The sequence below is a fragment of the Gopherus evgoodei genome, chromosome 4 (genome assembly GCF_007399415.2).
Source record: "Gopherus evgoodei ecotype Sinaloan lineage chromosome 4, rGopEvg1_v1.p, whole genome shotgun sequence".
In the NCBI taxonomy this organism is placed as follows: Eukaryota; Metazoa; Chordata; order Testudines; family Testudinidae; genus Gopherus; species Gopherus evgoodei.
Window position 1 is genome coordinate 113,766,729 of NC_044325.1, and position 16,002 is coordinate 113,782,730.

Genomic DNA, 16,002 nt, shown 5'->3' on the forward strand with positions numbered 1-16,002 from the left:
TGTGTGGCCTTTGTAACCAGCTGCAATTTAGAGCAGCTATATGATTTACTACAACTTTAGCTTTATTAATGATTTGTATTATTGCAGCACAAAGAGGTCTCCATTGAGATCAGGGCCTCAATATGTTAGGCACTTTACATACACACAGAAAGAGACAGTCCTCATCTGAAGAGTTTATAATTTAAATAGACAAGACAGAGGGCGAGAGAGGAAACAAAGACATAGAGAGGTGAAGTGACTTGCCCAAGGTCACAGTAGTTTAGTACTTGAGCTGGAAATAGAACCCAAGATTCCCCTGACTGTCCACTATTTCTCTAATCTCTCTCCAACTGAATCCTTGCTCTCTGCAAGTTTCTACCTGCCCTAGTGCAGATGATTCCATCGGTGATTGCATGGTGGTTAGAAGACGACGGTGGCACCTGAAACCATAATGTCTTCTGAAGATTCTAGAGAGGTCTTTCTTCTTTAGGTCTTCATCAGCGTTGCTGTGTGAAGCAGCAATGATGGAAAAAGCCAAACATGGTTCCAGCCCCTGGTCCATTCCCCCAGGAGTACATAGACTTGGGAGCAATGAACCTGAGGAAAAAGAGGGGCCTATTCAGTTCCCAGTGAAGTTAGTGGCAAAAACATCCCAAATTTAATGGGAGCAGAATTAGGTCTTCAGTGAGGACCAAGTACTCAGGACCCCCTGGCTTAAAAGGGACAAATGAATTTCAGATGAAAATGTTGGGAGAGCTGAAAAACAACTAGGCTGGTAAACTCACAGGGCCAAATGTATCCTTCAGTGGAGTTACCCCAGGGATAAGTTGGCCCAAGGATATTGAGGGACGCCCCGTGGGTGAAATTCACTTGGTGCAAATGGCCAGAACAGTACCTATGAGCAATGTACGCCCTAACTGGAAGGCTTAAGCAGGCCACAGGTGCTGTGCTGGCTTCTTGCATATGGGTCAATTTCACCTCATTAAAAAGCCTGGAAGCTGAAGTCAACTTTTCCTTGTTGCTTATACTTTTTTACTATTATTACTTGATTTAACTGCAATACGCTGCTCTTCATAAGTGCAGTCATCTGCCAATTTCACCTTGCAAGTTTAATAGGTTGGGATATCTTGAAAGAAGTTTTTTCTGGACCAAGCAACAAAATATATTTCCCCGGGTTATCTCAAAGATAACTATGATTCATAAGCAGCCCTGTGTTTTGGTGCTAACAGGCAGAGCTGGTATGGGGGAGCTCCAAATTCAGAAGCGGCCTTGAGATTCTTCCCACTGGAGAAGCTCTGACTAGGGTGACCAGATGTCCTGATTTTATAGGGACAGTCCTGATTTTTGGGTCTTTTTCTTATATAGTCTCCTATTACCCCCCACCCCATCCCAATTTTTCACATTTGCTGCCTGGTCACCCTAGCTCTGACTGACGCTGAAGGTGATACCATCAGACTTGGCAAGGTCGCAGGAGAGCAATGCCCATTCGATTTTCTCTGAATCCCTCCCTGATCGTCTTTTTGTGGGGCATCATCAGCAGTGCACCTGGCTAGAAATACATCTATATTCTTGGCCATACATTGAATGGGGGGAGAGGAATTGGATGAAAGAAGAGCAGGAGCAGCAGAATCATACCTAGAGTTACCCCTGGGTCCGAATTAAGGTTCAGCACAGAACGATCATATCACTCGCCAGTCAGAGCACCCGAATCCATCTCCTGGCAGATTAGGATATACGGAGCTAGCAGTAGGTTTCTCAGTGTCTCTTAAAAGTAGGACATTTGTGGCCCAATCCAGCTCACTCCCCACCACCTGAGACCAGCTCCTCCATAATTTGTACTTTTAATGGCATGTTGGCTGGAGGACTGAGTTTATGGCCTGTAGGGCCCTATGCAACCACACAGGAATGACTCTGTGGAAACAATGGCTGTTAATACATTTGTAAAACATTACTGAAAACACACAACCATACAGATATTTTTTGTCTCCCCAGAAAGCTTGGACTGCAAAACAGTAGTGAAACAAATCACAAGTGCCTCAGGAAACAAGAGAGCACATTGTTGATAAATTGTACAGGCAGCTAGAAAAGCACTTACCGAATGGATGCCTGAAAACTGTTTCCCACCAACCGCTGAAAAGTAAAAAAAAAAAAAAAAAAAAAAAAAAAAAAAGGCAAACACTTCAATTCAAACACAACCATACCTATAATCCCAATATATAGTTTGGATCAGATAAAAAAAAATTTAAAAACACACACACAGAGTTACCTTATTAAGATGCTGTTTTGCCAACAACTCAACCAGAATCTCTAAATGTTACAAATCTTGGAGTATGGTTGGTAACAGCAAAAATCCCCTCCAAGTTAATCATCAGAATGCAAACTACCAGACTCTCATTATCAAACCAGCGATTAATGAGGCAACAGATTCCTCTCTAATTTCTTATCTAACATTCACCCATAGGTAATTATACTGAGGAATAATCCCATAAAAACTTAAAATAAGGATTTAAAGGTGAAATACAAAGTAGTGGAGACTTTTTTTCTGGATCTGTACCATATCTGTAACAGTATGAGCCAGATCCTAAGCTAAGGAATGCTTGTTGCACCTTGGGGTAGGCATGTATGTAAAAAGGTGGCTTTTAGGCACCTTTGTGCTTCCCCAATTTTGAGTTCAGATGCGGGACTTGTCCTAACTCAGAGCAACCCTGGGGCTACTCTAATTTACGCTGGCTGGCAATGGCCCAGAAGCTTTTGTGGCAACTGGGGGTCAATCAAGTACAAGGGGAGCACCAGCTATATGCCCTTTCCCTAAATCGTGCTTTTATACATTGATAGCTGGAAGTGACCCTTTAGGAGATACTGTGGTGGCTCTACACCACCTGAACATCTCCCTACAGTAAGAGAAGCATCCAGTGGCTGGCTTGGCCGACTTTAGGGATGGTTTCTGCCTGAGAACCACAAAACTCCCCAGTCTACATAAGAATCATGCCCTGTGCTTAGCTTAGCTTTTAAATATAAACATATAGTAATTTTTATTTCCTCCTCCACTCACTATCCTAAGTTTCCCCTTCAAAAACCAACAACTTCATCAGCACCTGAACGGAATATATTCTTTTGCTGCTTTCTTTGTTTATAGGCTTTGTGGTATTATCAGCTGTCACAGACAAAAATTCAGGATCCAGAACTTTGTGCATACGTGAAGAGGGAATTCATTTTCAAATATTTTGTTTTAAAAAATTAAATGATACTGTAAGTTATTTCAGACGGAGATTGCATCTTCCTATGAATTTGTACAAAGGCGCCTCTGAGTGCTACAGTAACAAAAATAGCACTAAATAATAATATGTAAGAATATTTAGAAATAACTCTTTATATACACTGTGCTCTGTTATAGTGTAATTTGTCCCTACATAGATGGCCAGCACAAGTCCTATGCTCAAATTAATATTCACTTAAACCCAATCTTGAGGAATTAAGTGGGACTTTGGTGCTTGCATAGGTCTTGTGCTAGACTTCTGCACAGGAGTGAATTTCACCCATAGTGATTTGGGTATGTAAACAGATTTAAAATAAAAACAAATAAAACTTTTGCAGCTCATCATTATATAAAAGTCATATATACTGTTCATGATACATGCCAATGGAGCTGGGTGAATAATGTAAAAATGTTCTGTGAATATTCACTTGAATTTTTAAGTAAATTTGATTTGATCACATTTGTGACCCTTTTGTATTTGTTTTCTGCAAACACTGGATCATATGAGTCATACTCGCACATATTTTTATGGGAAACAACTCTTGAAACTGTGTTCAGGAAACCAAATTTTATGTTTGCACATGCAAATATTCATGCTGGAAATGCTCGCACAATCATCCAACCAGGGAACAGAACAGTACTCTGTAACGTAGCTGACAGATTGCATCCAACTTCAAGAGCACAACTCAATTCTTTGATTATTGATTAAGCAGGCTCAAACCATTTGCGGGGTGGGGGAGAATCAAAATAAACGTTTGTCAAATAAACTGAAATGACAAATTACTTTGAGGAAACTGTAATCTGCTCATGGACATTCCAGAAAAAGGCAGACTACATTCATTAAACAAATTATTTGTAATGAATTATTTGCTTCACTAAATCTTGTGATAGAAGAGTGTTGTCTCATGGACTAAACTCATGTTTAGTCTGGAGAAGAAAAGACCGAGAGGGGACATGATAACAGTTTTCAAGTACATAAAAAGTTGTTACAAGGAGGAGGGCGAAAAATTGTTCTTGTTAACCTCTGAGGATAGGACAAGAAGCAATGGACTTAAATTGCAGCAAGGGCGGTTTAGGTTGGACATTAGGAAAAACTTCCTGTCAGATGGTTAAGCACTGGAATAAATTGCCTACGGAGGCTGTGGAATCTCCATCATTGGGGATTTTTAAGAGCAGGTTGGACAAACACCCGTCAGGGATGGTCTAGAATGGATAATACTTCGTCCTGCCTTGATTTCAGGGGACTGGGCTATTCAGCTTCTCAAGGCCCCTTCCAGTTCTATGATTCTATGTATGAGAACTGAAAAGCTGAACTACTCTGGCACTTTCCCACAAACAAAATGAACAGTTGTATCTTTTAAGACTGTTAATGCCCTTGCATTGTTTGTAACAAAAAACCGCACTCCTGATGGTTGTTCCATTATGAAGTTTCTTAGAGAAGTAAAAGGTTTGACCTTACCTATTATAGTGGGCTTAATCCTGTTCCTGCTGAAGTTGACTGACATCATATCTTGCATCAGTGGACTTCAGTGGGAGCAGGAGCAGTTCCTATTCCTATAAACTGACTATGCATTCAAAGAGCAGCACACAATGAAGCTCCCTAAAATTAATGTCTACAAATTCACCCCTGTAATATCAACCATGTATGCCCCTGCCTTGAGTCCCCCTCCGCTCAATTCGTCATCCATGTTTCCATCTCTTCTCATTGGAAGCAAGTCCTAGATTTGCTGTAGCATGTGCAGAATCTGCTGCTCGCAGTCTCAAACATACTAAGAAATAACCCCCAACAGCTACATTCGTTCCTCGTGCATTTCAGGATTCGATTCAAATTTAGCCTCCTCATTTTTAAAACTCTTGCACAAACCTCTGTCTCTCTTCATTCCCTTCCTCGGTCCTTCCGTTCACCAAATAACTTACTCTCTACCCCTTTACGCAATCACAGTACTGTCAATGCAAGAGCTTTCTTTTCAGCTTCATTCCTCTGGAATGGCCCATACTGCATCCTCCTCATTCTGTACCAAATACAGCTCCCACTAGAAGTCAATGAAAATACTTCATTTGATTTCAACAGGAGCTGGATCAAATTTCACGTGAAAACCATTTTTTCTCCTTTGTCCATACCGCTTCATTTCTCTCTGCTCTTTTTTATGTTATTGATTATTATTATTATTTCAAACAGTGCATTTATTATTTACTTCTGTAAAGCATCCAGCATTACAGTTTGCCTGAAAGATGCTGTATGAAACAGATGTATGCTATACTATAAAGGGTTTCAGGGTCTTCAGGAATCCAGAACATTCACTGGCTGGTGAGGACATCATAATATACAAAAGCAGTTGTAAGGACACATTTAAAATACTACACTGGTTCTTCCAGCGGAGCCACAAGTTGTCTGTAGATCAGAAATAATTTCCCTCCAGAGATAAATTCTACTGAGAAATATTTTTAATTTCTCCAACATCCTTCGTCATTCTAATGTATGGTCTTCCCCACTGTAGTGACACTAAATGTCATTAGAGTAGGGATGGAAAGGAGGAAGCTGTTTGAGCAGCATGAAAATGGTATTTGTAGAATACAGCAGCACCTGGTGAGGTCTGAGATTTAGATATAAAAATGGTCATATAATCCCACTTATTTGACAGCGTATCTGCATTTTAACAACTCTTGGGCAAAAGACTAGTTGTCACTTTACAAATCCATTAAGAGCCTGCTCTATTCCCACTAAATTCAATGGCAGTTATGCCATTAATTTTGTTGGAAATAAGATTATGTCATAAGGCCTTGATTTGGCAATGTGCTTTGTGCAGTCAGACCCCTATGCTCGTGCAGAGCATATAGGAGTCCATTTGCATGTAGCACATTGCAGGATCAGGACCTAAATTAGACCTCTTTTACCCATCATTTGCACTAAACTTGGCAAAGAGGTGTTTCCTAGAATAGTTTTAACACAAAACTTTCAAAAGACCTGTTTTTCAGATCTACTTAACATGGTAGTACTCATTTCAATCAGAGTTGTAGAGCCTCAGCTTCTCTGAAAATCAGATTGGAGGTATCTCACATTGGATACCCAAAGGCCGAGTCACTGAAAATCAATAGTAGTTTTTTGAAAATTCTACCCTTATTGTATAACGACCTCCTTTCCAACCATATTTAACATTGAGGGTCCAGACATATATAATTGACTCTGATGTCAACATTTCTTAGCAACATTTCATTAAAAACTTGGGCTTGTAAAACCTCCATTGCCTGAGACACTGTTTCCAATATTATACTTCCGATTGTGTGATTACTAATTAGTTCACCTCTTAAGTGAAAGATGCCCTAACAGGTTATCACTGGAATGTATGCAGATTCAGATAAGACTTATTGCTATCAAGATAGCCTCTCTAATTAAAAACCACATAAGAAATGTGTTTAAAAATATAAAGGGAACTTGCATGTATTTGGGGAAAACAGGTCTGAATGGTAACTTCATATGATTTACATCTCTCTGGCCAGATCCTCAGCTGGTGTAGGTCAGGGTCACCAAATTCAATGGAGCCATGCCAGTTTACGCCATCTGTGGGTCTGACCCCTACAATCTGTAAAACTATTCATGACAGTATGGATAACACTGATGATACATACGTTTATAAAATCAGAAAAAGCAGCAGGATCATGATTCTACAGCTATACAGCTCAATATCATACCAGTATATGATTGATTAGCTGGTATATGTACTGCGTTACAAGTACAAGTTGTTACACTTTATATACAACAGAGTGCACCCTCTCAATATGGAAGGCTCATCATGCAAGCTGTCTAAATGCAGAACTGCCATTGGCTTCAATTGGAATTATGTGTATGAAATGCCTGCAAATATCAGAGAAGTTGTGTGAGTGATACCAAATGGATTTGCAATGTTATGCTCTTTGCTTTCAAAGAAACTTGATCAAAGACTAAATTCCAACACAGGACAGTGTTGCTTTGCTTGCAGAGAAAGGAGCATTTCAGAAATGTGAACTGTGCTGTCATTTGGTGCCAGGGCAAACAAATAAAAATAGTACTGAAGTGTATAAGTTGGCCTTTAAATGAGAATGCAGAAAGATCCACTGAAATGCTGAAGCACTTAGCAAGGAATACTTCAATTCCTCATCTCTGCCTTCACTAATAAAAATTCACTACAGTCAATCTGAATTACTGTAGAGGGTTTCAAGGGGAATATAGAGGTTAACAAGGGCAAAAGAAAACTCACAAACAAAATATATTCCTGGAATTAAAAAAAAAAGTGTCAGGAATACATGAAAAGTTGATTTCACACAGAATTAGTGGCAAATGGAGAGCAGCCTCTGTTTAATCTGAATAATAAACTTGAATTTCTTCTTAGTGTTCACATTCAATCTGTTTTCTAAGCATAGCATCTCCTGGTGTGTTATTGTAACACAAAGAACATCCTTTTTGCTCATTACTGTTAATTACAGTGAAAAACTAGGATAATTAACTGCAGTACAGTGTAATTCAATGAAATTTACATAAACCAACCCCTTCATAGACACCTTTATATATCCTTTATTGTCATCTTTTACAATGACATTTCCTTATAATAAAATATTATGAGTGTGATAATTAAATTATTACACTGCTTCTTATATTCTTGTTCCCTCCTAATACAGATTCCATGAGCTACTAGACCAGTTGCCGGAAACAATGGCAGAGATACTCTGAATTGAGGCTAATACAACAACAAAAGGGCAATTGTCTTACTATGGCCCCCCCAAATTATTCACATGTAGAATTCTTGTGGTGAATTATTAAGAATTTCTTTTTGTAGCCGTTGTCCCACTCCCAGTATTATTGGAGTGCAAACATTTTTCAGCATTGTGCTGAACCTTCCTTTCTTGCTTTCCAAACTAACTGGCCTTAATCCTCTCTTTGTGACATTAGTCATTCTCAGAAAGCCTGATGTCCCATAATGTCAACTCCTCAGGGCAGGCTTTGCCTATCCTTCTTTAAATCAAAATCAGCACGATCTTTAGCCAGCATTTTGAACTGGATCTGAACCCACTTCTCAATGTCAGTTTTGCCAACTCCCTCCCCATTACTAGATGTCACCAGCTTCCACTGACATCACAAGCACAGTATCTGGACCTCTTTGCAGGAACCAGCAAGTTCTTGTTGGTAAACATTTCTCTTTCGCAGATATTGAGAAGGAAATCTGCTATCGCAACATGGAGGGCTGAAACGTGCCATTTGGAGTTCAGATGAATATGAAAGCTCCCCTTTCATAGCATCCTTTGTAAGTTTGCCCTGAACTGGGGCAGATTCTGTACTTGACGCCCTCCCTTATTCCTCTTCCTTTGATCTTAAAAATTATCCAATCTGAGTTCAAGGCAGGTGAGAGCTACTAAGAGGTTTGTATAATATTGAATACAATTGGGAGAGAAGCAAGAGCCACGTATCTGAAATAACTTTAGGGTGAAGTATTCTTTCACTTAAAAGAAAAATGAGTGATGTGAAGATCAATGAAGAAAGTAAAGGACGTGGTATAACAGGACTGCATATTTTCCTTCTGCTAGTAAGTATGTTTTGCCAGAGTTTCTTTCAAAAATAAAACAAAACACACACACACACACCACGCAACCAAACAAGCCTTTACTTCCTAACCTTCTGAGCCTTAAACTCCTCAGATGAGCTAAAGAAATGATCACAGCCTGATTCACTACAGTGTTACTCCATCAAATTCAATGGAGTTACACTAGTAAATCGCAGTGGTCAATCAGGTCCTCACACTGCACTGTTGTCATCTCACAAAAATGCTGCAGGTTCCCCATCAGCCACCAAGTTAGCAGGGTGAGGGCTACATGCACACCTGCAATTCTGCACATTCCCGAATCTGATTAGAACAGAAAATGCAGAAGATCAGAAAACATCTTTCCCGTGTTTAACTATGTACATTTAACACCAATTCAGATTTCTCCTCCGTGCATTATCTATATCAAGGGTGGATAAGGTAAGGAAGACAGAGGCTGGCATCAGCTACTTTTAAGCTTTATCCCTCCATCTTCCCAGAAACAGTGCATATAGTGTGTTTGCTGTTTGCACACACATGCCTGCACAAAGCAGAGACCTGTCTCTATAGATTTGCTATAGTGTAAAATTGTAAAAGGCAACTTTCCTGCTAGTCCAGTTGGTCAAATAACTGCAGAGCCCAAAAGCAACAACCCTGAAAACATACACTCTCCCCTCCTACCCTGCTGCTTGCCTGCCTGTCTCTCTCTCTCCCTCTCTCTAATCACTTAGGAGGAAGATAGGAAGATTATCAAGGGAGAAAAAAAATAACCAAAGCTGCAGATAACCCTTTAGGACCATAATACAAGGTTACGTGATTTGGAGCATAAGGATTAATGTGCAGGAATCTCAGATGCAATTTTATATCTATATATTGGGGGGCGGGGGTGCTGCCGAGAAGATGAGGAAGAAAGAAATGGTGATGAAGATAGAAAATGAATGTGTATATCTAGTGTTGGTTTTATGATTAGCTAGAGTGCCCAGCAAGAGATTAGCGATGGAAACCGGATACAGATTTATCACCAAGACACTGCAATTTTTTGGTGGGGTATTTTTATCATCATCATCAGGACGGATTTTATGGAAACTACATCTGGAGAGATATGAGTTCATTCAGTAATATGAAGAATAAAGGTAATGTCCAAAAAAAAAAGATAGATACCTTCAGCAGTTGTATTGTTTTAAAGATTTAGAGGGGAAAATAGAATAAAAGTCACTTTCATTTCAAGACTATATGATGCTCACATCCCATCCATATATTCCAATGGTTGCCATGGGGTTTGTGGAGAGGAGAAGAATGAATGGGGGGGGGGTCACAATCAATCATCTCAGAAGAGCATTTCTCCTTACAGAGAAAGATCTGGATTTTGACTGTGTCCCTAAGAAAATTGCAGACTGCAGAGCTGCTGCCATGCAGGGCAGTGAGGAAGCAGGCAGAGCAGAGGCAGCAGCTGGGGATGGAAACGCCTATTAAATCCTTTAGACAACAGATGGGCAAAGCTTGGCTGGGTTTTTAAAAAACACAATGCATCATGTTTTATTGTCCCACCATAATGAACAACACTTAACACCCACAAGCCCAAAGAAGCCCCCTATGGCTGATTCCACCAACCCTCCCTTCTAAATTATAACCTGGAGATTCAATCCACTTTTGGGGGTCCCCCGACCAAATCAATTTGCCAGACTCCATTGCTCATTGCACCTGTTACTAAAAAAGAACATAAAAATGGGAAAGGCTTTTGGGATTTTTTTTTAACCGCTCTTCCTTCCAATTACTGCTCTCCTGCCCTTGAAGTAAATATAACATCCAGGCAGGCAACCAGCGAGTCACAATCTTGAATGCATTTAGGAGATCTAATTATGCCACGTAGGGACAAGCACCTGCTCTGCTAATTCTCTCACTACATTTCCTCTTAATATTTCTTACCATTGTTCCTTTCAGGGAAATCTGATGGGGGCCAGTTTCACAAGCAGAGGCTTTTGGAAAATAAATAAATAAAAACCTCAAACCGCTAGAGTGAATTCTGCTGCTGACCACTTTTTTATTTTTGAATTCAAACTATGCCACACAAAAACATACCAAAGAACACCATCCATTCATATTTTCCAAATAGCCACAGCAGCCAGTGCCATAGACTGTACTGTGCATATTCTCTCCCACCAACTGCACCTTAAGGACTACACCCTTTTCAATCATGATGTCATGAAATACTGCTGGTGACTCCCCCGCCTCCCCATCACGTCCTTCTCCTCCTCCTCTCCAGTATACACAGTGCACCTCTCATTTCAATTTAATTTGATTAAAAAGAAAAATGAAGTAAAGTGGGGCAGTGAAGTAACGAACATGAAATTTACCAGCAGCAGGGCATCCCCGTTTTCCTCTGCATGCACTTTGACAGTCACCAGAACAACACCCGTTAGCAAGAGTGATGCACACAAGGCAACCTATGCTTTTTAATATATATATATATATATATAAAACAGGAAATAAAGGCAAAAATCCATCAGAAATAGTCTCGAAAACCCATCCCCATCAGCTGCTACCGCACCTTATCCCTAGTGCGGCTGCTGCAAAGGAACCAACCTGTCTGTCCTTTGCCCAAGGTTTTCTCCAGGCGATAGGGTCCAACATATTGTGCATGTTGAGCTCCGCTGCCTTCTTTCCCCGTTGATGTCATTTCTACCTGGCGCTATAATTCTGCGCTGTGTGTGTGGCGGGGAGCTGGGATTTCTCTCTCTGCAGTTCTTTAAATTCCCACTTTGCAGCGGTGTAAGGAAAGCACCCTTTTCCCCTCGCTCTTTGCTGCTTTAGTCCCCTTGGCTGCAGGTTTTCTTTTCCTCCTTTTTCCTGTTCTGCCTCTTTCTTTCTGTCAGTCTGTCAGCGTGGGATGCTGAAGGCCAGAGCAGCTATTACTAGTGTTTAACGAGGGGGATCTAGGATCCAAGCCCAAGGAGCATGATGCTGGTGATTGGAGCTCTGCACGCCTTGTTCTCACTAGGAGCTGTTCAAGCGAGAGCCAGAGCTAGAGCAGCGGAAGAGCTGGGGCCCAGAGTTGTGAGTGACATTACAGGCAGCCAATCTCCAGCAAGAACTCAGTTCCCCTCTCCTCCTCCTCCTCCCACTACCTTTCCTTTTCCATCAGTAGCAGCAGCAGTTGCTGCCCCTGTCTGATACAGAGCATCATAATCAATGGCAATATCAATAAACCTATGGCTATCAGTCTATTGATAAGGAAAATAATTAAAGATAAATAGGGATAAAGTTATTTTAAAAATCATATGCACACACATAGACATGTCTATCTCTAAATTAGCCCCCACTAGGCACCTGCCAGTGCAATTCACCAACCAAAAGCGATAATTAAAATAATGCTGAGGTTATGGCATTATTTATATGAGGAAAGAAATCTACTTCGGAAAACAAACTTGTAAGATTTATGAATCTCAGTTCTATGGGAAGTATTTCTATTCTTTTTGTTCGGTAAGGAGTCTTTCAGAAACAATGACTATTATAAAAACAGGGCCTGATCAGGCTCCCAATGAACTCAGGGGAGGATTTGTTTTGGACTTCAATGGGGGAACATGTAGGACTGAATGTACAGACAAATAAAAAATAAATAAATAAATAAATAAATAAATAAAAATCCAGCATAACTGGTACTTCAGTTGGTAATCACAACTGAAATGCCAAGGGTGAAACTTGGAACCAGGGAAACTTCTAAGCTCTGCAGGCGGTCTCTCTAGGGCTGTGACACAAGTGCAGGGCAATATAGGGAAAACTTGTACTTCTGCAGCTCGTGCTGTATCTGTTCTGCAAAGAGGTGCCCTGATTCAGCAAGGTACTTAAGCATGTGTGTAACTTTAAGCATATGATTAGTCTCAGTTAAGTCAATGCGGTTACTTATGTGCTTAAAGTTAGACACATGCTTATGTACCTTGTGGATTTAGGACCATATAAAGGACTTCAGCATCCAGGACTATGAAGGTAACTCCTTTCAACGCCAGTGAAATTCACCCCAAGCCCCCATATTTACTTTCTCTCCATCGGTAGGCCCCATTGTCCATCTTGGATAGCACCGTGCTTTCAATACCCTCCTCTGAATGCATGCAGAAGTGTTGCACATAGCAAGGACTCCTCACTCACAAAGGAAGAAAAAGCAGTAAGTAAAGAGATTGTCACTAACTACATCATTATTCACTGCTCATGGAGAGACAAATATTGTTTAAACTAAAAATGCTGGAGATAATGCATAAAGGAGAAATGTACTTCATAGTAAGTCATCCAACACCTATGTATAAATGGGTGTAAAGTCCACGGAAGAGTCCTTCTGTGGACCACATCCACAGATGGTGTAAACTGGTTTTAGGCACTAGGCAATAGAGTAATTTTGCCCTCAGAATTGCAGGAGAGTGATGAGGGGAGGAACAGAGAAACTTTGAGGCTATCTATCTGAATGCACCCCCCAAAAGGTCCCAATATAATTTCCTTTCTCCCTAAAAAACATGACCTCAACACTTACCTTGACCTTCTCCTGCCTCTCTTTGTACGGTGCTGCCTTGTTCTAACTATTGTGCTATACTGCTGCAGAAACCTTCAGTGTGTTGAGTTTCCAACCCTTCCACAAAGTCTCTCCTCTTTCGCCTTTCCTCTCTCCCTTCCAGATTTCATAGTCTGTGAAACCTTACCTCCTCCACTGCCCACAAACTCCTGCAGTAACTTCTCTCCTTCTCCCAAGACTTTCCTTCCCCCAAATGCCAGTCTCATCTCTCCAAGAACTCGTTCATTTTCACCCAGTCCCCAAATTCACCTCATTCTCTCCTTCACCTCCAAGCCTCTCATTCACTCTTCCCCAAACTTCCTCCCCTCTTCTCCCTTTCCCCAAATTTCCCTCACAGCTGCCTCTTAGTGCCCGTCCTCCAGTAACTGTCCCTTCTTCCCAGTGCCCCCGCATACCTGTGACCCCTTTCCCTCCCTCCACAGCAGTGCCCCATTGTCCCTGTTCCCTTATCCCTCCTCCCACAGCAGTGCACCTTGTCTCCCTCATCCCTCAGCAGTGCCCCTTCCCCCTCGCCACCACAGCAGTGCCCCTTTGTCCCTGCCCCCTTGTCCCTCCGCCAACAGCAGTACCCTTTCCCCCTCCTGCACAGCAGCGCCCCTTATTCCTACCCCCTTCTCTTCCCCCCCACAGCATTGCCCACTTGTCCCTTCCCTCACAGCAGTGCCCCTTTTCCCCTGCCCCTTCACCCTCCCCCCCCAGTAATGTTCCCTTGTTCGTGCCCTCTTCCCACAGCAGTGTCTCTTGTTGTCCCTGCCCCCCATGTCTCTGTAACCCTACCTGGGGGATGCAGGGTAAGAGAAGCTACTGCCCCAGCCAGAGCACCTCCCTCCAGCCTGGGCCAGACACCTGCTGCTCCCCACACCCTCACTCAGAGCCAGCCAGGGAGAGACCCAGACGTGGGAGGAGCGGAGCCAGCTACCAACAGGAGTCACAGCTGCAGCCCAGACCAGGGGGAGGGGGTGGAGGGCAGAGCGGTGCCTGTGGGCAGGGAGCTCCTGGGGCACCTCCGCTGCCTACTGAGCCCAAGAGCAGATCAGCAGGGAGCAGTGGGAGGGAGGCCACCGTTCTCAGCCTTGGCGGTCCCAAGCAGCCTGTACTCCCAGGGCCGGTGCAAGGATGTTTCACGGCCTAGGCAAAACTTCCGCCTTGCGCCCCCCCGTACCCCTGCCCTGAGGCCCCCCCATGGCAGCTTCCCCCCTCCGCCCTGAGGCACCCCCTCTGCCCCAGCTCACCCCTGCTCCACGCACGACCATAAGCACCCTGAGCACGCTGTCGATGCTTCACTTCTCCCACCTCCCAATCAGCTTAGGCGCCGCAAGCCTGGGAGGCAGGAGAAGTGAAGCAGCCATGGCGTGCTCGGGGAGGAGGCGGGGCAGGGGTGAGCTGGGTCGAGGCGTTCCCCTGCGTGCTGCCCCCACCCTTACTTGCTGCAGGCGGCTTTCCCCGCACTCCCTGGCCCCAGGTCCCTCTGCCTAAATGCCGGCGGCAACCGGGAAGCCGAAGATCCAGCCGCCATGGTCGCTGCCGAAGAAAATGGCGCCCCCCAAATCCCAGTGCCCTAGGCGACCGCCGAGGTCGACTAAATGGTTGCACCGGCCCTATGTACTCCCTTCTCTGACCCCTCCACTGCCTCTTCTTCCCCACCCAAAGTCATGAAGGGGAAGGCTGTTGTCTCCAAGCTGAAAGTGTATGGCGTTTGGATGGGGGGGGGAATCTCATCCCCTATAATTAGATCCACCGAGGCAGACAGGGTTTGCACTTCTCTTACACAATTGCAGCTACATGGACTCCTGATTTAAGTAAGTTTTAGACCATACAAAATCTAATCCAGGTTATACACAAGACCCAATGCACACTGCAGCCAGCAATACTATCAGCCACAAGCATTTAAAAATTTAAAGGCAGTACCCAAAAAATCCTGAGACTGCCTTAAAAATAAAAAAACCTTAAAATGAAATGTACAGTTTGTGCTCTTTTTATTTGCTTTTTGTATTTTGAGTTTTTTGGGCTCACATTTCCAATATTTTATCCACAACCATGAGGGCTAGAAACGTACTTTAACAAGAATAAAAGCTGAGATTCTAATAATCACATGACATCAGGAGCTAGGAATATAAGAAAAATATAAAATATATTAAAACATGGAAAAATCATGAGCTGGCAACACTAGATCAGGCGTTGCAAGTTTTACTTTAGTTCTGCATAGACAGAAGGAATACATCAATAGTTCTTCACTTTAAATACCCAGGCTAGATCCTCAGCTGCATTCAGCACAACTAAGGCGGGTGTGCAAAGTGGTTGGAGCCATCCAGTCAGCAATTGAGCCATCAGTGCTACCTAGAGCAATGTCAGTGCTGCTCTATATTATGCCTGGCTGCAATGACCTCTTGGGGTATGTCTACATGCACACTAAGTCTGTGCTCTGGCTCTGGTTTAAGACCAGGCCCGCTTCCAGCCACACAGAAATCAATCTAACTTGGGCCAGGAACCCCTTTGAATTCTGGCTCACAGACCCTGCTAGGAGGATGAATCAGAGCTGTAGCCTGCTGTGATGTGGGTCAAAGCCCATGCATTTTTCAGTGTGGATGCTCCTCGAGTCCAGGTCACCCAATGTGGGTCTGAAGAGTCTGCCCATGCTATCCCATAATTCCCTGGGCTGT

General features: G+C 42.8%; 1 protein-coding gene across 10 annotated transcripts in view; it reads right to left on the minus strand.

The window, feature by feature from the left end:
* Positions 1-11,788, minus strand: part of BRSK2 (BR serine/threonine kinase 2) — a 505,761-nt gene extending 493,973 nt beyond the window's left edge. For all 10 annotated transcript variants that reach the window (XR_004000116.1, XR_004000114.1, XR_004000115.1 and 7 more), the window contains exon 1: positions 11,368-11,788. Coding sequence is in view for 7 of the 10 variants with exons in the window: in XM_030560631.1 (XP_030416491.1) it covers positions 11,368-11,461 (94 nt within the window). In the remaining 3 variants the exon portion in view is untranslated. The remainder of the gene's footprint in view (positions 1-11,367) is intronic.
* Between the last annotated feature and the right edge of the window lie 4,214 nt (positions 11,789-16,002).